Source organism: Triturus cristatus, chromosome 2_1 (assembly GCF_964204655.1).
Source record: "Triturus cristatus chromosome 2_1, aTriCri1.1, whole genome shotgun sequence".
Lineage (NCBI taxonomy): Eukaryota > Metazoa > Chordata > Amphibia > Caudata > Salamandridae > Triturus > Triturus cristatus.
Genome location: NC_140581.1, coordinates 737,995,239 through 738,021,163, shown reverse-complemented (window position 1 = coordinate 738,021,163; position 25,925 = coordinate 737,995,239). Strand labels below are relative to the sequence as shown.

At 48.0% G+C, this 25,925-nt stretch overlaps 1 protein-coding gene across 1 annotated transcript in view; it reads right to left on the bottom strand.

Annotated features, from left to right (window-relative positions):
• SNX2 (sorting nexin 2) overlaps nucleotides 1-25,925 on the bottom strand; it is a 556,635-nt gene that overhangs the window by 13,508 nt on the left and 517,202 nt on the right. The window contains exons 13-14 of the mRNA XM_085632673.1: nucleotides 8,412-8,492; nucleotides 8,225-8,296 (exon numbers count right to left, since the gene is read on the bottom strand). Of these exons, the coding sequence (XP_085488799.1) occupies nucleotides 8,225-8,296; nucleotides 8,412-8,492 (153 nt within the window). The remainder of the gene's footprint in view (nucleotides 1-8,224; nucleotides 8,297-8,411; nucleotides 8,493-25,925) is intronic.

Sequence of the window (25,925 nt, the reverse complement as noted above, 5' to 3'; positions counted from 1 at the left end):
ACCCCGATGCCTCTCATGCCGCGCGGCCATGATCGAGTGGAGGTCAACAGCTCTTTAACCCATTTTCAGAAGCCCGGCGCCAGGTCAGAGGGGAGAGCGGAGAGGTGGGGATAATAAAGGGGGGGGGGGGTGGGAAGAGGGGACACCGAGCAGGAAAAAGGGAAGAGGAAGGATAAGAAAGCAAGCTGGGTCAAGGGGAACCAGCGCGGCCGTGAAACTGAAAGCGACCCCGCTAATTTGAAACACGATCCATAACAGATGGCAGCCTGCGCGCCTCTGCTCGCTCCCGACAGCAAAACGCTGTGGGAGTAAACATTTTCCGAAAAGGTGGGACATCCACATGCCTTTGGCCAATAGCGTGCTGAAGCCAGACGTAAAGGCCAATAGCGTGTGAGCACCACACGCACGAGCTTCTACAAAAGCTGAAGTGATTCCAAGAGGTCGATTTCCTAGAGCAGCGCATGCGCGCTGCGCTAGGCTCAACCTAAAAAGGGGTTTGGAGGACGGGTGGAGATACAGTGGGACGTAAAGCGCAGGGACTGACCTATGGCCATTTACCGTGGCCAACCCCTGCTCTAAACAGGTGAAGAAGTATTTACATTCAAGAAACATCTGTATGAAAAGTGTTTCTAATTATTTCACTAATGCTTTGGAGGACCATTGTGGGGGGTAGTGTGTTCTGGCTTTGTAGATTTTCTGAGGGTAACATCCACATTCAGTCCTATTACACTGCTGTGAGAGGTGTAGGCAGGTGATGAGGAGGTTTGGGTAAAATGAACAGCTTTGCCTTCTCCACCAGATTTCCAAATAGCATGGGAAAGAGTGTAGTCGTCCGGCATAATAGGTCTAAACGGAGGACCGATTTGGAGTATCAAAGTTTTTGCCAGAGATTCAGTAAAGCATGTCAAATGCATTCCAACAGCTGACCTTTTGTTAGTCATGCAGCATGTCAAAGTCATATTTTGTGTTATCATCACAAACGTTAAGCAACAATGATCTGGATTCAGCACAGTTTTTAGCTTTTGTTAGCAGCCCAGCTTTGCTACCCACATGTCCATTCTTGAATGCAGGCAAATGATTCCTGACCAAAGGCTTGTCCATGCTCTAACACGACCGGGCAGTGGTTCCCATTTTTGATTAGTTTTATTTAAAGCTGCCTAGGCTGCGATACCAAGGCATTGGAAGCCAGAGGGTGAAGGGAGTGCAGGGTGGTGGAGATTGGGTGGGGGAAACAAAGGGCGATGGGGGTGTGCAGGAATTATAGAGGCATGTAATGGATCACCTGTGGCCAAACTGTCTATTAGGGCAGAAGAAGCTAGCCCTGAGATCAAAGATGGGTGGGTGTCTTTGGGAAGGCAATGAATAGTTGTTGGTTTTTTTTTTTATATTGTTGGACATTTTTCAGCCAGGCCTAGCTTTATCTTATTCTTGAAGGCAGTGACTGTGTCTTCTGTGCAGGTCAGTACTGTAGTCTTCTGAATGCAAGATCCTTTTATCCTTTTCTAGCTTCAAAGACACTTAACCTGGATTATATGGTCACGGCCTGGGTGACGTATGACCCATATGTCCAAGTCATCCATCGTACACGACAATGATATATTTCATGTAAGATGAAAAAAAACTTTTGTGCACCAGGTTGGTCTATTTGGCTATTCCGAAAATGTAACTTATTTTGGTTTGCTATTTGTGAAAGTGAATGCTAGGCTGCCTTTTCACAATGGAGACAAGTTATGTAATGAATGTGCCATTTAGCTGAAGTAGTTAGAATTATGGTGCCCTGCTTGCTGAGTGTGATACTTTATTGTTCTTAACTGCTGTGTAATCATTGGATGACTGGTCGGATTGATTGATCTTTGAATGACAATGCTGACTGGCTTGTTCTATCAGTTAAAAGAAGAGACGGATGAGGGTGTGAGGAGAAAGGCTCAGAAGATCCTGAAGCTCCAGGCTCTGTGGAAGTTATTTTTTTTTTGTGGAGGTAAAGGTGTTCCACGGGGTCTAACATTGTGAGATTTGTTAGGAGCTACTTTGTTGATTACTGGGGAAGGTTCTACTATATCCTACTCACTTTGACTCATTCGATCAAACGACTGAGAATGATTAAACTTTTTTTTTTACCATTACCAAGGCTGGGTGAGAGGCTTATGTTTGTACAGATAAAGCAAGTAAGACCCATGATTACAATGAAAGCAGCAGTGTTAAAAGGTGACACTGACAAGCCACCAGAATAAAGAAAACTCGTGTAAGAATGTGTACATGACCGCGCAACCACAATTATCTTCACAGGCTACATCTTATTCTTGTAAGAAGCTTCCAGGAAGGTCAGACAGCCTTTGTAATGAATATACCCAAGTAGTTATGGAATCTCAAATGAGGTAAATCAGGATCGATCAAATATAGTTTTACAATCACATCACCAGTTGAAGCTTTTACTTCATACACAACATTTTTCCTCTAAGGTGTACCTAATGGGTGTTGATCTGTGTAATTCACTAATTTTAGAAAGTCTTAACAGCCAAAACAGCATGTTTGGGAACAGTGCACCAACATCACCTTGAGTGCTGCACATGCTTCCTTGATGTAGACTACACCAACATATGAATAAGAGCATAATTCTTTAAAAAATAGACCCCTTCATGACAAGGGTTTCATTTAGACTGGTAATCAAATTCAACACTGGGGGAATATATAAAAGGCTGTATATGAAATATGAAAAGCTGTTAAGGTATCCAAGAAGGTACTGAATATAGTGTCCATGTAGTGTACCGCATTATAATACCATATCATTCAAAATACAATGGCACATTCTAAGCACATACTGAAATTTTGGAATATACGTTGGCAGTATTTGCAACTACAGTGCCATTTCTTTGTGTCATGCTATCCTTTTAATACTCATTGACATCTCCAAGGTAATCTAGTAACAGTAGAGATCGTGGAAGATGCAGCCTTGCTTCTCTACATACAAACCATAGGGAATTCTAATGAGCATATGTTTTACTGTAATGATGTATACTGCCCTTCATACAGTCCTTTCTTAGTCCACATGTGGCCCAAAGAACTATCTGGTTGGGCCAGTGAGTATGCACTCAGTTTGTTATTAACGGTTGAAAGGTTGTTGGAAGCAGCGTTGCAGATGTTCCAACTGTGTTTTAACAGGCATGCCATGGTGCAATTCTGTAAGGAATGTAGCGAAGGTGTGTGAGAAGTAAGTGTGCAGTTTGCATATTCAGATCGGTAGTAGGTGTCGGTTTGATCCAACAGTATTATTGTTCAGGAACAGACAGGTATTTAAGGCCCTACTAAATTCTAAGTAATTGTTGGATGTCTTTTTTTTCCTTTACTTCTGGTGCATATCCCGGAGCTTGCATGTCTCTACAAAGAATAATCAGCAGTCAAGACTGTTTTATTTTTAAATGGGGATGATAAAGGGCAGAGCCATTCTACATTGAAGACATGGGTCCAGTGCCGTTGCTCAGTGGTATCTGAAGCAGAACTCTATATGTAACTCTTTGAGCCAGTGAGAGACATTGAGGTGGGGTGTATCTGCTCAAGTTTAGCATTTGCTTAGCTGCAGCATTCCTGATCCATTAAAATTTGGTGATTAGATGTCCCAAGAACCCACTATAAATGCGATTGGCGAGTGGAGGCATGGCAGAGCTGAAGCTATACAGGAGAGAACCCTCAGAGACGCAATGGAGGAAATGCATTTTTGATCATTCAGTTGGTCATGCCTAGTTTCTTTAGATGAGTAGACATGTTTGCGGGAGGTCCAATTTCCTTAGACAGATGGTGGTGGAATAATTTTTGCCAAGCTCTAAATTTTAGGATCTGAGCTTCAAGTGTTCTGTAGCATCCAAGTGTCTGCTGTCCACAAGCATGGGAAGAGTCCACACTTGCCCAGATGTGATGGTTATTACAGCTTTAGGATAATTTTGGTGATGTCACTGCAGTGAGCCCAGGATGTGGCCTTTGGTCATGCCTGTGCCAACAGTACCAGCTTAACACATTCTTTATATATACCCAGAGTACATTGAACAGAAACAGACATTTGACCAGGCCCTATGCTCTGAGTAAAATATCGTCACAGCTTTAAGCTGTGTCCAAAGCAAACCAGTTACTCATGCCATTCCCCAAAGTCTTCCAATTATTACCTCAATAAGTCCCTCATTTAAAGAAGAAAAAAAATGTCCTTTAGTCTGCAGGGACCTAGAGGTGCACGTATTTGCTCTCCCTAAGATTGCCAACAAAATTTTACTATTGGTCCTCAGATCTCTTATTGAGTTTTTTTGTAGAGTAGAAAAATAATTCTTCATTCCTCTGATGTGTCCAATAAAGCCCAGAGTGGGTGGGCCATGCACAGAATGCTACCGCCCACATTTGCCCCAGACCTTTGATCCACATTAGGGCCCACAAAAAATACCAAATGGTGGACCTGTTTGCACAAATATTTAAAGGATTAACGAACTGGAATTTTTCTTGAAGGCCTTGCGCAGATTTTTCCGCAAATGTTACTGAACTGTAACCATCTGTTCTTAACATGTAGAGATGTAAATTTCCATACTATGCATACTCCTGCAATCCAGTGTTGGGCCTGGGCATTTGCAACTTGTTTTTCTTTTAAAAGGTTTGCAGTTACAAGACCTGCTGCAACTCCTCCCTCAGTCTACAATGCACCAGGACAAAGATTACACCTCAGATTGTTTTCCACTCAGCAGGGGAGTAGTGTAAGTGGAGTGTAGTGTCAAAGACAATAGCATTGTGGCCATCTCAGGCTTCTAGGAAGGAGGGTAGATGCATGTGAATCTACAGCACTGCATACTTCAAATACCTGGTTACAGGGAAACCTTTTCTGTTCATAGCATGTGTGGCTGTAGTTGCACATGCTCAGCACAGACTGTAAAGCAGTTTATCCCTAAAGCAGTGGCTAGCGATCAGATGATGCAGATGTTTGGAACAAGTTTATTTTTTTAACAGTCTGTTGACAGGCTTGAAGGACCACACAGCAGTGTTTCACGAATGTATGTGGAGTTGACATGTGGCAGTTTTAAAAATGTATCCTAAATGGATATTATCTATAAATGTCAGAGTGTTTCCCTTCTAGCGGAAGGAAGGTGCTTTAGGAGGCACAGACTGTGTGTACTAGGCTTTGGCATTGCAGGTTTGTTAAACACTTAATTCACATCGCAGTGCCTCACCTGGAGATGGGGTGTCCCACATGATGTTAGCAAAGGCTTGTTTTGTCTTACGAAAGGACATAGTACTGTCAATGTACTACATGAGCGTCCCATTAATATCAAGTGTGTGTTAAGCCGTTTCAACTATGCCGTCGGGGTAATAAAAGAAGACAGGCAGCTCAATGGTTTGAAAAATGTGAAAATGAGAGACTACCTTTGGCAGGAATTTGGGACTGGTTCTAATGATCACCCTGTCCCTATGGAACTGAATAAAAGCGAATTCTAAGTTTAAAGTCTGCAAATTACTGATGCATCTCAAAGAGGTAACTGCTATCAAGAAGATCACCTTCCATGACAAGAGCTGAAGCTCACATTAGCAGAGTTGTTCGAACGGTGGGCCCATGACCTGTGTGAGAACCACCTTTAAGTTCCACGTCTGGGGTAGTAAGTTCTATATAAATGCAATTATAATACAATATGGCCTTGAGGGGATTTAGGAGGTATACCATGAAGGCTTTAATGACAGGGATTTGGAAAAGAGGACACATGTTCCCTGTTTTGGATGCATGCTGCAACTTCAGTCAGTTGTAGGTAGATTGAATTGTATGCCAATCCTTCAATCTACAAATATAACAGGTGACAGATAATGCCTCGTACAGAGATCTTCAGGGATCTATGTATTTAGTGATGCAGTAGTGGACAAACTTATTCCACTTTGCTGCATAGCAGGTGGTTAGCCTGCTTGCTTGCCTCATGCAGAATAAGCACATATTGCGACGGGAGCTTAAGGTATCCAACCTCTAAGACCACAGGTGCCAAATTGCTAGACTGAGCTGTTTGGGGTTTAGGTGTCTGAGCTGACCATGATGCTGAGTGAGTCTGGCCTCCACAGCTATTTCTTGTGTGGGGTGACCGAAATCTCTGGAGCATGGAAGTACCAGTTTGCCAGGCCCAGATCGGCACCTCTAGGATGAGCATCATGAACTAGTGTCTCATTTCCCTTACCACATATGGGATGAGAGAAAGGCGGAAAAGCGTAAGCAAATTTCCCAGATCAATTCATCCATAGTGCATTGCACATGGATTTTGGGTGTGGGCACCTAGAGGCAAAGCTTTGGCAATTTGTGATTTTGGGAATGGCAAACAGGTTGATGTTCGGGGTGTCCCACCAATGGAGTACCTGTGGAGTATAGGTGAGCTCAGTTCCGGTTATATGGACTTGTTGATAGCAGGTCTGCAACATTGTCCCCACCCCGACAACCTTCAATGCTCTGGTGACCGAGTAATGTTGTTGTGAATGACCCAATGCCAAATCTCCTGGATGAGTGCAGACAGCTGGGGGAGCGAGTCCCACTCTATTCCTAGATGTAGATCATGGTTATGTTGTCCATCTTTATGAGGACTGTTGCACCCCATAAGAGCTGGAGGAAACTCTTAGGGAGCTTGATAAAAGCGCTTAGGGGTAGGCAGATGGCCAAGGTCTCCAAGTAGTTGATCTGATAGCTCTGGTATTGAGGGGTCCAGATGCCTAGAACAGACATGCGTTGGAGGTAAGCTTGTCTGCGGTAACAGTCACATGTGGAAGGGGTCGAGGGAAGGCCGGCTGAGCAACAACTTGTTGCTGTTCCACCATAGTAGAGCGCTTCGAGTTTTGTTTTTTACCAACACTAGATCCTCCCACTGACCCTCTGCTTGTGACAATTGAATTGGGTGCTTATCTAGAATGGTGTGAGGCATTATGGCAAAACAAGAAGCCATCATCCCTAATAACCATATTACCATCATTACTGTAAGAGGACATCCTTTCTGAAAAAGAGGCAGCAGCTTTTGGAATGCCATCACCTTCTCTTGGTTGAGGTATGCTTTCCCAGGGAAAGTGTTTGTGATGGACCCTAGGATTGGCTGAATCTGTCGGATATTGTATGCTGCTACCCTTGATTAGTCAGTCATCTAGATATGGAATGATGTGAATGGTGTTTCTGCACAGATTCAAGGTAACCACTGCTAGACACTTTGTGAACACGCTTGGAGCTGTAGTGACCTCGAAGGGTAAAACTCTGAAGTGGTAGTGTACCAGTGGAATTAAGTGTCTTTTAGGTTCAACACCACCATGAAGTCTCTTGAAAGAGCAGTGGTAGGTTCTTGCTGGATGGCCAGTGCTCCTGAGGATGTTCCCATGTACTTTTAAGACAACTGGGGAAAGAAACATTGACGCAGAGATCATTACAATTATTATAAGGAGGTACAAATCCCTTGCCTCAAAGTAATCTTTTTTCTATATTATTGGGTTATCCCCGTGGCACCGCAGGTCACAATTTTGGGACTTTCAAGTATTGATCTGAGTGTTACTACGGAAAAGTGAGATTCAACTGTTTGACCCTGTTTTTCGTTGTGTGATCAATACCCTTATGTAATTAATAAAGTTAACTTGATATTCAGACACACAGAAGTATGCTTCACATCTGATATCATCTATTACTTATTTTCTATTTATTGCATGTAACCTGGTTAGCAGATGTATCCTTTACTGCTACTCTCAACATACTCTACAGAAATCTTTTCCGTCAGGGGATTTATTTGTGCATTCATTTGAAAGAACAGCATGACAAACCGTACATGCAAATCCACGGACTGCATTATGCTATTTATTACCATTCTTGAGCAAAGGAACCTCATGACACATTTGAAGCTTCGCCTCTGTTGAACAATCGATCCGTCCCACATTTAACAATGTTAATAAACAGCATACTAATCTCTGTGTATGTGTGCTTACATACACATACATCTATAAAATGTTATTCATCAGTTTTGCACACTGGATTCTTATGTGATCTAAACAAACATTTGATCAGAGGTTATTTTGCTTTCTGCATGCCTTTTCAAAATCAGTTCTAAAAAAACCCCCCAAAAAACTGGACACCCATTACAAATTCGAGTTCTATATTACTTATCATCAAATGAAAATAATTTAAGCTTTGCCAGTTAAGTATGAAATAAAAAGCCAGTGAATGTTGATCTTTAAATATTAATGTCAACAATAACCATACCTGTTGTTGTGTTTGGACTAATGATTCTAAGTACTTGATGATAACAGTTTTAAAGTCCTTTACTCGTTGTTTCTGTAATATGAATGAATGTAGATTAGTAATCATGAAACACAAAGTTTCATTGCAATGATGCTACGACTCCGCATATGATCAAAATACAAGTGCTCTTAGGAGCAAATATACATGCCTCAAACCTTCCAACTTCTTTTCGTATGGTTTTTGAGATCTGATCAAATTCTCGTTCTCCTTGTTGAACTTTTGCTTCCCACTGAGAAAAAGAAAAAACATTAGACATTTTATACATGTGAAATATACATTTCTTATTCCAACAGTATACATCATAGTCAAAGTAAACATTTTTCTTACTAACCAATGACCATGTATTCTAAGGCAACTCGGAAAAATATAACTAAAGACATTTGCGTTTCGTAGGAGTCTTCGGATTACTGTTGCGGTCATAGCAAATCTCAGCTTAGCTGCTTTCAAGTAACTCTGAATATGTGCAATTTGTGTAAAGGAAAAGGGAGACTAATTTTAGTCAACTTCCATGACTCTACTGTGGTACACTAACCAATCATAAGACTGAATGACAAGAACATGTTGTAAGAAAATGGACTATTAGTTGAGCTGGAGAGGAGACCACTACAAGTAATAAGTCCACAACTTTCCATGTCAAACACACAGTTTCAATAATTTAAACTTGGGCTCAACCTCTGGTAGCTATGACACAGAGTGGGCTGGTGTAACTTAGCAAATTTTGTAAAGTATTTAGCAGTACCAAATCAGTAACAAAAAAACAAATCTAAAGACAATAGAAAAAGAAATCCAACAACCAATTCCTACAAATCAAGAACAATGTAATAAAAAAACTGACACAAACACCGAAACAATCAAAATCCAAAAAGGGGATCGTAGAATGTTTGACATTTTTAAGTCAAAAAAGCACCAAGACACAGCATAGCATCTGTGGGAGCAGTACATCTGGACTTGCGCTCAAATTGAGAGCATATGCAATGCGCCACTAGCAGCTGAGCCTAGTACGAAAACCCAGACCAAAAAGTTAACTTTTGTGGGAGGCTTTTTTAATAGGAATTCGAAAGGGGAAATGCTGAAGTCTGTATCTGATGAAGTTCTCTCCAAGTTGGATGTTGTTTGAGGTCCCGCCGAGTCTGTTGTTTTTGGAACACCTCTTGTCGACTAGATACTTTTCGCACTTTCAATATTTCTATGTTCAGACTTAGTCTTTTTTTTGGAGTATGAAAATCTCCAGTTGGACCAGCCTGGAACCTTTAGCCAGGAAAAATCATACAAAAGCCTGATACCTTAGCTGTGATGGTTTGCTAAAGTTTTATTTTGGGCGCCAAAAAGCTCAGAGATCAGGACCAGCCTTATTTTTTGCTTGCTAAGGCCTTCAGCAGATAGCCTTGGTTGGTTAGTGGCAATCCTCCAAAGGTGGAATGTTTCCGTAGTCCCAACCTTTTTGATTAGCTCCCCTTGGCCACTCCTGAGGCTCACAGGACCTAAGGGACAGCACTTGAAGACCAAGACCCACACCAGCAGAGTTCACCAGAACAATCCATTTGCCACTGATCACCTGGTGGCTACAAGAAAACACATGTTGCAGATTTTGAAGTTTTTATAGCCACACAGAAGGTCAGCCAACTGGCCCTTGGAGTCCACTTCGCAGTCCCGAGTAGATGTGGGAGCAGGTGCTGCTTCTGTTCAATTAATTGTCTGGGTGGTGAGTGGCTCCTAGAGACTCCCAAACCAATGGGTACAAAATTCCAAAGGGTACTTCTTCCTTCTTTTCCAGCACATCCAGTTTACTGTACTGCAAAGTAGCCCACAGTGCACCTTTCTCATTGAAATCCAACATGGCAAAACCTCTCTTCTCCTGAAGAAGGCTTGTGGCACACCGAGGGGTGTATCTAGGGTAAAGAACAGGCCACTCCTAATCATCCACACTAAATTGGTTCTAGGGCTAACTCTCTCCTCCACTGTGAAGGAAGCCAGGATTGCAAAATTGTATCCTGGGTTCAAAAGGTCCCTCTTTTCCAGGGCTTCCGGATTCCTAAACTATAAAAGAACAGGCCTTCTGTTGGTCCCTTTCAAGTTAGTGATGTTCCTGGACCCACCTCAACTGTCCTTCTTGGATTAGGCTGGGTTGCATATCTCACTCAGATCATCAGGTCCAGTCAGGCCTCTGCCATGGTCTCAGGTCTGGAAGCATTATTTCACACATCATCTAAGGGTAGCATTGGCAAGGTAGCTTCAAAAAGTCTAATATTCATCTACTAGAGCTTCTGGCAGGAAAGGTGTAACATTCTAAAAGTTACTGTTCCTGTGTATTTATAAAAAATCCAACCACCAGTGAATTTGATTTTTAATTAACATCACAATAATGGTTTAATATACTTTCTAGCTTGCTCTGCACATCAAATATTTTATACAAATACAGATACTAAAAAAATGTATTTTAATTGTACTATAACTTTTCTTATAGAAAAGGCACAGCCCTAACAAATTTGCTTTTCCAGGCTAGTTAATGTAGGAACAGGCCAACCCTAATTTCTAACATGTTCCACTTTTAAATACTGGGCACCCCAACTTGTGGGCAGCAAGGCATGCTTAGGGGTGACTAATATATAACCGTAGGGTCCCTTTCTGTCAAAAAGGGTTATTTTGACACCTTCACCTACAGGTTTAAACGCTGCAGCAGTCAAGTTATGCATGTAGACCTGTAGCTACATTTTCCTTGTTAGCCTAATGGATGGCACAACATATGCTACAGTCTGCAAGAGACATTTAACCTTCCATTCCATTGGTGTTTTATGCACCATATACTAGATCTTATTGGAAAGCTAAATATGCAAACTGGGGATTAGCCACGTTTACTATGTTTTAGTGGTCTGTGCACGTACTTTGGGGGCTGGTCAGCAGTGCCCCAATGTGCGAGGTTTAAAAAAACAGCAGTACCAGTAAGCAACAGAATGGGGCTAATCATGAAAGAAGAATCTTATAACGTCATGTACAAAAAAAAGAAAACTATTAACTTATGTTAGCATGCTTGCTTTATATGGAAGGGTTATTTCTTAAGTTACAAAACTGTTGAAATTGTTAATACAACATATAAAAGGAAGAGCACACCTGTTTAATATCATTTGTACTTTCACTTTTCAAATCTACATTATATTACCAACAACTTCAACAGCTTTCAAACCTTTTCACCTTCAATGTGGGAGGGTGCATGTGAAATTACCAGTTGAGGACTGCCAGAAATAAACCCTCGTAATGAGGGCTACTTGCACGTCCAGCTGAAGGATATGAACATGCATCAATTGTTACAAAGACTGGCCATTGTCATCCAGGAAGTCTGTGTTTAGTAGTGTAAATCCATATAAACTTGCATAAAAAGCTACGCTGTTCTAAGGAGTAGTGTTAAAGAGCTACGCTGTTCTAAGGACTAGTATAAATGGTTTCTGCATCAAAACGTTTTTAATATACACACACTTTAGAATACTTAAATGTGCTTCTTCTATACAGACCCTCCAGCATTTAGCGATTCACGAAATCAGCTGAGGAGGGCGATGACCGCAATATTTATCTTTTCGGCCGCAAAATGCCGTACAACCCTGCAGGACATGCATTCACAGCTTGCATTCTCTAATGTGTGGCTCGGCATGTGGGTTCAGAGCTGCGCTCGCATCACAGAATGAAGGGAAAGCAATGATGTAGAGAGACGAGAAAACAAAAGTAACATTTTACTGGCAAACTCTGTAAAGTGCCGCTCATGTGTTTGATCTGGCCACTTTGTCTTGTTATATTTATTTTACTGATTCATGTGAGTGACCTTGGCTAAAATTGTCCTGTGGTTCTGGTCTCCTATGTAGAAGTGCTCGAGCCCTACAGAGTATGGAGCGGTGGGGATGAGTCCAGGGCCATTTTCATAATTGGGCCTTAATGCCATCGGCACATTACATACAATCACAGGCACTCCTACCGGCCCGAGGCTCTGACCGAATCATTTCACTATGAGAGTTAAAATGAAAGAAAAGTTTGAAAAATTTAGGAAACGCTGCTAAAAAGGCACAAAATGTATCATTGTTCACTCTTGATTCATTTTAATTGGGTGAATGGAGTTGACAGCTATGAATATCCGATACTCGAAGCACCATGTCCACTGGCTACACAGCTTCGAGGAGCTACTCTCCGTTCCAAGTTTTTCCTTTTGGGAAAGGTCTGGTTTCCCATGCGCAGTATTTAATTTGAACAGCTTCGCATGTTTACCATTAACATACAGGTGGTGAAATATATAATTTTTTTGCCGCTAAATATATAGTAAATTAAATGTACATTTTGTTATGTTGTAAAATGTGGCAGTCGATCCCGCCATGTCCTGCTGAGGTGTGTGATTCAAAAAATACCAAAAGACAAGACAGGTCAATCTGTGAAATGAGCTGCACACATGGTCAATATTAATAAAAGTGGCTTTATAGTAAATGAAGACAGCCAGGCATTAATCAAAGTGACATTCTGACACCCCATTGTTGGTGGTACATGGATGGTTAACAGCCCTAGTAGTGGATGATGTCACAATGAGTCGCGATTGTCGAATCAGACGATGAAATAAAGCAACATTCTGATAACCTCATTGTTGGTGCATGAATGGTTAAAGGCTCAAGTTGTGGGTGATGTCATAATGGGTCTCTCTTGTGGAACCAGATCTGATCAAACAAAGCCACTCTGATGACCTCATTGTTGGTGGAACACAAATGGTTATCAGACTAAGAATTGGATAACATTTATGTGTCTCCCTTGTCGACAAAGCCACACTCAGCAGTCCTTGTTGTTGGCGATTCATGATTGGTTACGGAACAATCTAGTGAATTTCACCATGATGGGTTTCAAAACGAACTCAGACGCCATCATACAAAAAACATTCTTTTATCCTCATTAATGAGGATACGTGACTGATAAACAGAACCTATAGTGAAAGATGTCACGGTGGGATTCCAATGTCCAACTAGGGCTCTTCAAATATAGTGTCAGTAAGAGGCCAGGTGAAGAAGAGGTGGAAGGGTAATCTAGGGTAATCGCAGGGCAGCTGCTGGAAAACTTTGAGTTTGGCTTTTGCACATAGTGAGAATATCAAAACAGTGTCCTACAGCAGATGGCTCAGGGACTATGAACTGCTAGCCCCAAGACAGCACAATGCCACTAAAATAGGATGGCTAGCAACCCTGTGCATTTGTGCTTGGCTTAACCTATGATTCAGAATGTTACCACGAAGGAGAATATAGCAAACAAACACTCTCAGAAACTTTAAACATGCCTATGTCAAAGTGGAATACTCTGCTAAACCAGTTTCCATTGATTTAAGGCTGAAAATAAATGGTTACAAGTATAATAAAGTGCCACAATAATGCTGCAAAATTTCCATATTTGTGCCGCAAAATTTGCAAATCTATGCCGCAATATCCTGAGGGGTCTAACTATACCACCATAACAACACAGAGGCAGGTATAGATGGGTAACTATAGTTTTACTATTTTTTTGTTTTATATAACCAACTTTATTAAATTGCTACGGCAAGGCAGGTTATCACACAATGCAAAATATGTTTGATATACATGAGTGACATTGTGGCGGGCTTGGGTTCTTGAGACGTACAACATTACCATTTCAAATCCAATGGCTGTAATAATCACACCATTTCCCCCATATCCACACATGCTTTTTCGGTGCAGCAATGAGCCTAGACGACAGATTAGCGCACCAGTCCACCCCTGCCTGCCAGCACCCAATTGTCGGTGGCTTCTGTTACTTCCATGCACAGGCCACATCCAGCTTAGAAACCAAACAAGCCATCCTCAGGAATGCACGTTCAGCTCTTGGTCCCCCTATTTCCCCTGGCAGCCCAAGCAAAGCCATATTAGTGGTGAACTCCAGGGAGCTGATTAGGATATCAGAGAGTATGTGACTCACCTCCTCCCAGAACGGTTGCAGCACCCAACATTCCCAGACAACATGATAGAAGTCTGCCATTAGAAGTGCGTATTGCGCACATGCCACTTGTGAATCCAGGGGCATGTGTTGTGAATGCCTCAGCGTGAGGTACGTCGCATGCAAGTAGTTGAACTGGATCATATGCAGTTGCGTGGAGATCGCCAGTTCCCTAGGCGCCATGTAAGCCTTCCTCCAGTCTTCTTCATCTCGCACTCCCACCCAGGATTCCCATCACCGCCGGGCTCTGTCAAGGCCATCCAGTGCATGAATAACCAGTGATCGATAAATCGCAGACGTTGCCCCTTACCTAATGTCCCCTGGAAAATCTTCACCTCCAGCTGACTGTATTCAGGAATTAAAGTCTTGTGGAAGGTCGTGGGCTGACAGAGCGTGGCATAGCTGGAGGTACCAGAAGAGCTGCGAGTTATACAAGCAGTACCTGCTTTTCAACTCCTGAAAGGACACAATGCTCTCCCCCCACTTATAAACATCCTCAAGATATGGAATCCCAAGACGGTCCCAAGGTATAAAGCCCTCTAGGGCTGACAGCTGACTCAGCCACATTTCCCGCCATAGGGGGGTCATCCCAGTGAGGCGGCGATGCAAAAAAGTGAGGGACACCTGCGTATAGGAAAACAAAGTACTCGGTAGACACCCTACATATAGGAGATCAAGCGTGCCATCCATTCCCAGTGTATCTCCAATCGATATGCCAGATCGTAAGTCCCCCCCCCCCCGCCATGAACGAGTCATTAACCGGAACCAGGTGTGTCGCAAGGCAATATAAGTAAATATCCGATATGCCCAGGCCACCGTCAAAAGGAGACATACGCAGTGATTGGAATGCCACTCTGGCACTCTGTGCTTGCCCCCAACCCACACAAATCTGGTGATCTTCGCGGTCAAGGAACGAAACCACTTGCGGAGGATGAAATTTGGATAGTTGCTCAGCACATAGAAGTAGCGCAGCAGACACACCATTTTGAAGAGGGCTGTGTGCCCCCTGGGATTCAGTGGGAGTGTGGCCCAGCGGTTGAAGTCACGATCAAGCCTTAGGTCCAGACCCTAGAAATTGAGGGCCCAGGCTAGGTCCGACATAGAAGACACAAGGACCTCTAAATATTTAAAGGAATTATGCTGAGAGGGAATGTTAGGGCACGAAAACCTGTCAAGAGCATCACCCCTAGCCTCCACTAGGTAAGATTTGCCTTTGTTAACCCAAAGCCTGACAGGTTCACCATAGAGCTGGAGAATTTTAAGGCACCGAGGCCTGGAACGCTGTGGGTTACTCAAGAACTAGAGCATATTGTCCCTATAAAACGCTATGCAGTCCTTGAGACAGACTCCCCCACTGCCAGCCCCACACATGAGCATCGCACCGTTTGAGCTGCGCCAGAGTATCCATCACCAAGGCAAACAGCAGCGGGGACAAAGGTCACCCCTGGCGTGTGCCATGCTCGATGGGAAATGCTGGAGACAAAACCCCATTCACCCTGACCTGAGCGGTGGGGGAGTGGTAAAGGAGCCGAACCATATGGCAAATCCCCTCCCCCAGACCAGCCTGACGAAGACCACCATCCGGGAAAGCCCATGACATGGTGTCTAATGCCTTGGCAAAGTCTACCAGCAGGAAAGTCAGTATGTCGTCGAGGTCTGCCACTCAAGACAGTGCCACTTGGACTCTCCTAATAAAGTGGCACGCACTACAGCCTGACATAAATCCACACTGATCCAGATTGACTTGGTGGGGTAGGGCCTTCCCCAGCTGAGTTGCTGGTAGTTTGGCATGAATCTTGATATCAGTGTTGATCAGCGAGATCTGCCAATAAGATGAACACGGAGCTCTAGGAGCCCTTCATTGGGTAGGACCACGATTGTAGTGCTATCCAGTTCTCGCAGGGAAAAAAAACCCTGCTGCAAAGCCACTACGTAGAAGTTCAGGGGACAAAGAGCCTCACAAAAGCGTTTGTAATATTCAATGGAATACTCGTCTTAACCGGCCATCTTACCAGCTTGCAACCCGACAACGCAGCACACACCTCCTCAATCGTTAAGGCCTGGTCCATCTTCTGTGCTAAAGCACCCGGCACAGTTGGCAGTGGTACACTATCCAGAAGGGGTTTGGCGACTTCTTCAGGCAGCGGAGGGCATAGCGAATACAACCCAGACAGAAATCCGCAAAGGTCTCAGCAATCACTGAAATCTCCTCATGGGGACATCCTGAGGAGTCACCAATCACTGGGACCACTCTGTCAGAGACTCAACTGGTCGCCAGCCAATATAATAGCTAGCCTGACTGTCGCCTGAGGCATAAACCCTTTGCGTCGAGGCCCTCCAGCACTGTCTGGCCTCCTCGAAGGAAACCTTCCGTACGGGCTATGGTCAAGAGACGACGGGACTGATCGCTATCCTGGCGGTGAAGAGCAACCTCCTCATGGGCTTCAAGTTAGGCAGGCGCGCAGCTCAGCGTGCCTCAGCCTGATTAACCTAGCCTTTAATACGGTCTCTCGGGGAGGGCTTGCTAGCCACCCACAGTGTTGCCGCCGATTCAACAGAGCCCGCATTGCGCTCAAAATATTGACGTACTTCCTCTTCAACAAAGGCCTCACATTCAAAGTCCTGCAAGTACCAAGCGTTAAACCTCCAGGCCAAGAGCAGCGCAGCGGGTTGAGCTCTCCACGACAATAACAATGGGGCATTATCAGAGATCCCGCGCAGAAGTAGGAGTATTGACTGAATCGAGAGCCAGCTGCTATCGGTAGCCCCATCAAGACTATACAGGAGTCTGCCACGTGCGGATTGATGGGTATAAGCCCGCAGACCATGATGTCAGGAGCACCATGCGCCACAGAGGCCCAGCGAGTCCACCTAGGAACACAGGCAGAACGGTCGGGAGCGCCTGGCAGGATACGGAGCAGTGGAGGCGTCAAGGACTGGGTCTGGAAGCACATTCAAATCTCCAACTATCGTGACTCCCTAGGAGAGAGTCAGAATAAGGGACCTCAAGGTATGCAAACAGGGCTGCATCAGGGGTGGCGGGGAGTAGCAGGATATAATGTTGTAATGCCTCACCTCCAGACGACCCTCAATACCCACATAGCAATCCTGGGAGTTTGTGTGATGTGCAGTAACTGCGGGGGAAGAGCCTTGTGTAACAATAAGGCAACCCCCCCCCCTCTTCTGCAGTAGGACGATCGCTGGTCTGGAACATTTAATGTATAGCAGTACTGCAGACCGCTTAATACGGTCCAGATGGCCGTTAACATTCCAGAAGAGCACCGTTATGTTAGTGGAAGTCATAGCACAGCTGAAAGAGCAGCACACACCCAGCCCAGGAGGGATATGAGACCCCACAAGCCCACCGTGTCTTGCCACTGCATGATAGCCATTATAGTCTGTGTGATAGCCGTTACGAACCTAGAGGAAGAAAACACTGTTAAAGCAAAACATGTCATAAAAGTAACAAGGCTAAGGCTGGGCCGGGGGGGGCGAGAGCTATCCAGAACAGCTGCAGGTGGGCGCATCTTATGGGAGGCCCCCGCTGAGGCCAACAATCCCCGCTCTCACCTGTCCACACAGCCGCTTGATGGTGAAGGAAACAAGACAAATGGGGCATCCATTGTCACTTAGCTCGAGTTGGGCCCCCTATTCCCAGGACTTTAGAGCCCGCTGCCTTACAAGGCCCTGCCGGGAAAGATCTGGCCCGGTCACCGTCCCCTCCGACCCTGTGGGTGGGAGCTCCACAGTCCGTCATCACCCAATAAAGGGTCCGCGGCAAGGCCTGGCCGAGCCCAGCTGCCGGAGTACAGGACACAGTTTGAGGCCCCATGGCTAGCTGCAGGAGTCTGGAAAGCCGTCCTCACTTCGGATCCTCACTGCTGCCGGTATGCAGTCCCCCGCGGTACAACTCCCCCCTCCCCTCCCTGGCCCACCACCACAAAGTGGTCGGGCCAAGACAGACAGGGAGAGGTGGGGGGGAGGGGGGGAAGGAGGACCAAGATCCACTGTCTGGTGGTCAGTAACCAGCCCCTACCTACGCCTTAGAGCGGTCTCCGCTGCACCGCTACGGGCCAGCAATCGGGCACAGCAGGCTGTCTCCTCAATCGGTTCCACAACTCCCAGGAGCAGCCTCTCTGCTGCAGGCAAGCAGAAGGGCTCACCACTGAGCTGGGCAGCAGCACCAAGCAGCCACACAACTGCCAAGTATGCTGCTGATCGCCGCACCTGGTTCCGCCTAAGTCCCAATATGAGTAGAAGGGAGGGGGGGCAGACAGGAATGAGTAGAAGGAAGTGGGGTTCCCTGCCCGGGGGCCCACCCAACAGACAGGGCCCCCTTCGCCAGACAGTCACTTCTCGTGGGGGCTCCGATATCCCTTGTCTCGGGGAAGCAGCACTCCGGTCAGGGCAGCGGCCTGGGTGCAACCTCACCGACACTCCACACTGCAGCAGGCCTCCACTCTGCCACGGCGGACCAGCGGCTCAACACCGGGCTCCACCCCCTGTCCTTGAGTGGTCTTCGCTGCACCGCTACGGGCCTCCAATTGGGCAAATAGACCGTCTGCCCAATCTTCTCCACACCTCCCGGGAGCCACCTCTCTGCCGCAGGCAAGTGGAAGGGCTCACAACCGAGCTGGGCAGCAGCACCAGGCAGTTGCACACCACATGGCCGGTGTAGCCTGCTGCCGATCACTGCACGTCGCCCCTGGCCCCACCAATGTCCCAGTCAGAGGGGAGCGGCTCCACACTGCAGCAGGTTTCCACTCCATTATGGCGGACCAGCAGATCAGCACCGGGCTAAAGAGGACTCAGCCGGCATCTAGGACGTCGTCGTCAGGCAGGATGTCTGCTGATCTTCCTTAGGCGGCAGGAGCACCATTAGGACTCAACCGCCATCTTGGCTGCCTAGGCCAAGCCCCCTAGATTTACTATTCTTAACTCCACATCTACATACATCAAAGATATATATTGTTAAAGTACATAAATGTGGAGTCAAGTTAAAACCCAACATATACATTTCACAATGTAAATAAGGTCAAAAACAAGCAGCATTTCAGTGCTGTGAAATGAAATAAATGAATCCTAAAACAAAAGCAGCAAAGTGCGATCTATCAGTTCTCAGGACTGGAGATTTCAGGAAATTAAGTCTGGAAAAAGCCTTCTCCGTTAGAAAGAAAAATACGCTCAGCAAATTATACATAGCATCGCCTTCTCAATACTCCACATTAGGAAAAAAAGAAGAGTATCATCTTAAGGTAAACAAAATAACTTTTCTCAAACCAGCAGAAAGTAAGTCAGTCCCATTGTTTTCTAGTATCTAGTATGCCATTGGTAAACCTAGTAATTCAAACAATTCTATCCAACTGTATGTTTAATGGGCTGAGACATGAGGATTCCGTTGAAACTAACTGGAAGATCAGCACCTCGCGTTTTGAAGTTTTCAGAAATTCCCCAGTACAGATACAAATGTTCCAAATGAGCAGTTTTACTGTTGCGGACTAATTTCATATGTATGTTCAAAATACTTAAAAGTATGGTTTAGCGATTGTATATTATCCGGTATTTAAATCTGAACGTGGCACTAGCTCTCCTTGACTAGATCGTTTATTTTTTTTTTTATTTTTTTTTGAAACCGTTTATTGCAATCTCAAGAATATACAAGTATGGGCCTACAACCTTCCGGCCGGCCGCTAGAATGACAAGAGCATATGACATACGTTCAAAAACACTTGGCGTTGCAGAGAAGCAAAATCAGGAGGTATAAACGTCGTGGGCCACATCACTCTGACCCCACAATACGGTTTCATTTTATACAAACTAACACAAAAAACCACACCCGCAAGGCAACCCGCAATCGAAAGTAACAGCACGTGCTCCCCGAATGGGGGACCCCAGCCATCCACAGGAGTCTAAAGAGGGGAAGGGGAACAGATCGAGGACTGGGGGACCTCTGTGCCCGGGGCTAAGGAAAGGAGTCAACTAAGGGGACGGGGCTGGTGAGGAAACAGGCAGCAGTGGTGGCGCGCAGATACCCCCGCGGTAGGCGTTCCAGGGGCCCCATACTTTCACCCATGCCCCAGGCTTACCCCTCGCCACATACACCACCTTTTCTCGGAACATGCACCAATCCATGTGTTCTTTCCAGGCCGACACCGCCGGGTGCCTCTGGGATCCCCACAGTTGGGCAATGTCACGCTTAGCTATCATATATCCCAGAGTCACCCATCGCGTCTGCGGAACCGAGTAGTCAGTTGGTTCCCACACATTCAGCAGGCATCTCCTCGCTTCAGGCAGCAGCGCGACATGCGTAACCACTCGCAGGACCTCATGCACACCACGCCAGAATCGCTCCACCTTCGGGCATTCCCACAAAATATGCAAAAAAGTCGCCAAAGCACCACATCCACGCTTACACAACCCATCCTCAGCATAGCCCATACGCAGAAGCCTTGGCCCCGTCAGGTAAACCCGGTGGAGTATCTTAAGCTGGACGAAGCGAAGGCGAGCCGGTATGGCCACCTCCTTCGGAGAGGCCACCGCGGAAATCCAGTCCTCGTCGTCCAACTCCAGCCCATCGGCGACCCAAGCCCCGCGGAGGCCAGTCAGCAAGCCCGAGCGGTCATTAATCAATTTATTGTAAATAAGGGAGATCGTGCTGTCCGGAACGTGGCCATCCAGCACTCTATCCTCCAGGGGGGAAGACTCCGGGATGGAGGCGACGTTTGGGAAGACGGAGCCCAGTGCGTGACGGACCTGCAAGTACCGAAAGTATTCACTGCCCTGCAGCTGAAACTCCGTCTGCAGCGTCTCGAATGTTTTAAAGCCCCCCCTCGTCCAGAGATCCCCGACTTTACTGATGCCTATCGTGTCCCACTTCTCGAAGCCCTTCGAGGTCCACAGGGAGCCCAATCTCTCAGACGCGTGCAACGGTGATGCCCGGGTCAAACGGTCCTTCCACCCCATAGCTGCATTAGCCGCGTGCCATACTCGCACCATGACACGCGTAGGTCCCGTCAGGCGGGGGTCGGGCGCGCCCGAGTAGAGCGCTCGATTATAGTCGAAACCAGGCAGGAGCATCTTGTCCATTTCAAATGCCGAGTTTAAGGCGGGCCCGTAAAGGCCATGATTAATTGCAGCTAGCTGGGAGGTAATACCGTTTGATATCCGGGAGGGCAATCCCCCCGTCGTACCATGGGAGCGTCAACTTCGCCAGGGCAATACGCGGCCTCCCGTCCCAGAACAGGTGGCGCTGTAGACTCTCCACCTCACGGAAGTAGCGCGCCGGGACTAAATCCATAGTGTTCTGGAGAGCGTACAGAAAGCGTGGCAACGTCATCATCTTAAACAATGCCGCCCGGCCGAGCGGCGAAAGCGACAGGCGCCGCCAGCGCGCGACGTCCTCCTTCAAGCGCTGGAGGGGGGGGAAGCAAATTCCGCTCGTAGCGGGCCTCCGGGTCCAGAGTAATATAAACACCCAGGTACCGAAACCCCTGAGAGGCAATCTGGATCGGGCAGTCCCGCGGGAGGACGGGAGCCTCCCCGGAAAGCACATACACACATGATTTAGCCCAGTTGATGACAAGGCCTGAGTTGCGGCCGAATGAGCGCAAAACATCAACCAGGACAATCAGTGATTTACGCGGGGAGGCTAGGTACAAAAGGATATCGTCAGCGTATAGGGACACGCGGTCCTCATACTCGGGGGTCCAACGAAGACCACGGATGGAAGGGTGCCACCGCAGCCACTCCGCCAGGGGTTCCAAGGCCAGCGCGAACAGGAGCGGCGACAAGGGGCAGCCCTGTCGCGTGCCCCGTCCCAGCTCGAATGGGACCGATACTCTTCCATTCACCACCACCTGCGCCAATGGGCCCGAATACAACAATTTGACCCAGCTGATGAACCCCGGGCCAAATCCAAACTTAGCCAGCATCGCCCAGATGTATGGCCACTCGAGCGTATCAAAGGCCATGGTGGCGTCCAAAGACGCCAAGATGGCCGGCTCCCGCACAAACGGGACACGCGCGAGCACCCCGTGCAAGCGCCGCAGATTAAGGGCCGTGTTGCGATGGGGAATAAAGCCGGACTGGTCTTGGTGGACCAGATCGCCCACCACGCCGACCAGCCGGTTGGCCAGCACCTTGGCGAGGATTTTGGGCTCCGCATTCAAGAGCGAGATAGGCCGATAGGATGTAACCCGGTCTCGGGGTCTCCCTTCCTTGTGGATCACCACGACTGTAGCCAGACGCTGGTCCTGCGGGAGGGAGCCCAGCGAGTGGGCTGCCAGAAACATCGCGCGGAGGTGGGGTGCCAGTACCTCCGGTCGCAGCTTATACAACTCGACAGGGATGCCGTTCGGGCCCATGGCCTTGCCGGATGCGACCGAGCGTATGGCGGGGGCAATTTCGTCGGAGGTAGGAGCGGCATCTAACGACACCCTGTCCTCCACCGAAAGGGAAGGCAGCGCGATATCCCTAAGCAGGGCATGGGAATCCTCCTCCGAGCAGGGAGAAACCGGGGAATACACCTCGCGGAAATAATCCGCGAAACAAGAGACAATGTCTTCTGGCTCGGTGACACGCACACCATCCATCCTCTCAATCAGCGGGACCACACGACTCGCTCTCTCCTTTTTATCCAACCACGCAAGCAGTTTACCAGCCTTGTCACCCACATCATACAGTCGCCCCTGTTGCTCTCTACAGAGGCCCCTGGCCGCCTCCGTGACGAGGGCCCTGTAGGCCGCCTGCTTAAGTTGTAGGACATGTAGTGCAGCATCCGTCACCCCACCCTCTAGATCACCCTCCAATTCAGCAATTTCGGCCTCCACCCGGGTCACCTCCTCCTGCTCGCGCCTCCGGGCATGGGAGATAAAGGAGAGGGCCTCCCCTCTAAGAACTGTCTTGAAGGCTTCCCACAGGGAGATAGCCGAAGGGACGGACCCCACATTCTCATCGAAATACCGCTGCAAGGATTTATTCAAATCAGCGCGAATGGTGGGGTCGCGCAGGTACCAGGCATTGATTGGGGCTACCCTGCCCTCCCCCCTCGGGAAGACATCAACGTGCAACAGGAGCGGGGAGTGATCTGAAATACCCCGCGCCAAATGGCGCACCTCTCCTACCCTCCCAACATAGGCCGCAGGGACAAGGACATAATCAAGCCGTGAGAGGCTACCATGGGCACCCGAGTGGAAAGTGTACTGCAGCTGCGTGGGATGTTTTAAGCGCCAGCAGTCCACCAATCTCAGTGTATCTAAGAAGCCGGACAGCCACGCCTGCGCCCGGGGGAGGTCCCTAGGGGGGTGACGATCCACGGTCCCAGAAACCACCGCATTGAAGTCCCCCCCAACCACCAGAAGCCCTCCCGGGAGGTCAAGGAGGAGGCGCCCCAGATCTGCAAAAGTGGTAGACTGTAACCCCAGTGGGACGTACACTGATACAAAGACCACTACTTTGCCCTCCATTCTCCCCACTAAGACAGTGTAGCGTCCCCTCTCATCATGGCGCACCTCGTCTATTTCCAACGGGAGCGAGTTCTTCACCATGATGCCCACCCCCCGTGAGCCCGACGTGAAGCCCGAGTGGGCCACCAAGCGATAGCCACGCCGATTCATGGCACAAAAGGAATTACCAATAAGGTGTGTCTCCTGCAGAAAGACCACATCTGGTGAAAGTCGTTTCAAATACTGCAGGACCACACCTCGCTTGATCCTATCCCCCAGTCCATTAACGTTCCAGGACAATAAAGTCAGGTCCCTACCCCCCATCACATACAGAAGCCATCATTCGTCCCCCCGAGAGCACCTTAAAAACACCAATACAATAAAGGGTTTGCCTTGCGGTAAAAACGAACAACACCCCACCCCAACCCACCCATCCCAACAGAACTCCCCCCTCCCTGCACCCCTGCATGAGCCCAAACAGCCCCCCCAAAGTGCAGTGTGCCTGTCGCCCCATGAATGATGAAACTAACTAGTCCCCCAGAGGAGGAGGGAGAGCCCCCAAGGGACCCCGTACTACCTCCACAGGAGGGGAACTTACACGAACAGTCAAAAGTGACGACAATGTTGTCCAGAGCGAGGCCTACTATTAGTCCCTCAGTCCTGATCCGGCGAGCCCTCCCCTCCACCCGCGCCCCCCCCACCCCCCCGGCCCCGATCCCCGGGCAAAGAGTCCAACCAGTCCCCGGCCGCTTCGGGACGATCAAAAAAGTGCGTGCGGCCATCCACTTCCACTCGCAACTTAGCTGGAAAAAGCATCGCATACTTGAGGTTCAGGTCCCGTAGACGACGTTTAACTCCGAGAAAGCTCAGTCTCTGCTTCTGGACCGCTGGGGTGAAGTCAGGATAGAAGTTTACGTCCATATTGTCAAGTCTGACCGGTCCTTGTAGCCTAGAAGTCTGCAGGATAGCGTCTCTGTCCCGAAAGTTGAAAATCCGGGCAATGAGAGGCCTCGGAGGGGCTCCGGCCTTAGGTCTTCCTCCGGGAACCCTGTGGGCACGTTCCACCGCAAAGAATTTACTCAGCCCCCGGGGCTGGAGATGGGTGAGAATCAGGTCCTCCACAAACAGGTCCGCCGCCGCCTCCTCACGTCCCTCCGGCACCCCGACAATGCGGACATTGTTCCTCCGGGCCCGACCCTCGGAGTCCTCCAGTCGACGATCCATCAGGGCGCTCGCCTGGCCAAGCCGGCGCACCTCCTTTTGGAGGGCCGCCACGTCCGTTGTGAGGCCCGAGGTGGTGTGGGCCAAAGAATCGACCCGGTCATTGGTCTTGGATAAGTCGGCCCTCACCAGGCCAACATCCACGTGGACCGAGTCAATCTTCTGCGCAAGTGTGTCAAAGCGCTGGTCCACCGAGGCCTTCATCTCGGCGATAGCGCCCATGACATCCCGCAGGGTCAGATCCGCGGGCAGAGCAGGAGCATCAGTCGGGCCCTCAGGGGACCTACGCGGCACCTCGGAGATCCCTTCTGGAGGGTGTAGCGGTCCATGCTGTTGGACTGATGGGCTACGCCACGGCGGGTCGATTTCACCTTTGCCCGGTCGCCATCTTGCTTTGTGGACATGGTTTCAGTCCCCAAATCGTGCCAATCACCTCGGAAAAGGCCGACAAACCAGTTCACGGGCTCCGGGGGGGGGCAACCACAGGTCCGCAGGACGGATCACAGCCGGTGGGCCAGCAGGGCACCCCAATGAGGCCCCACCACCGCACACCGCCCCGCAACCCAACCTCGCCTACGCAGCAAGGAGGGTGCAAAAGCGAAAGTGAAAGTGCGGGGCACGCGAGTCGCCCAGTCCTGCCCGCCGCTGTTGATCACTTCGTCTCCGGGTCGCCCCGCAACTCCAATCCGGGGGGCCGGCGTGGAGAAGGCCGCAAACCTCAATCGGTGCTCCCGCCGGTGTCCGAGGTCCAATTTGGAAGCGGAAAACGGGTGACACCTCAGCTCGGGCTCACCAACACAGTCCCCTCATCTAGGACAGGATATTGTCAGGATTTATGTAGGAGGTCACGGAGGTCCTCGGGAGCCTCGCACCTACGCGGCCATCTTGGTTGCGCGCTAGGCTCCTCCCCCACTAGATCGTTTATTGAATTTAATAACCACCAAAAGAAAAGCAAAAAAACAGGTCCTCTTTTATCCTTCACACCATGATAAACCTTTCCATGTGGTAAATGAAAGAAAAAAAAAAGGGGGCAC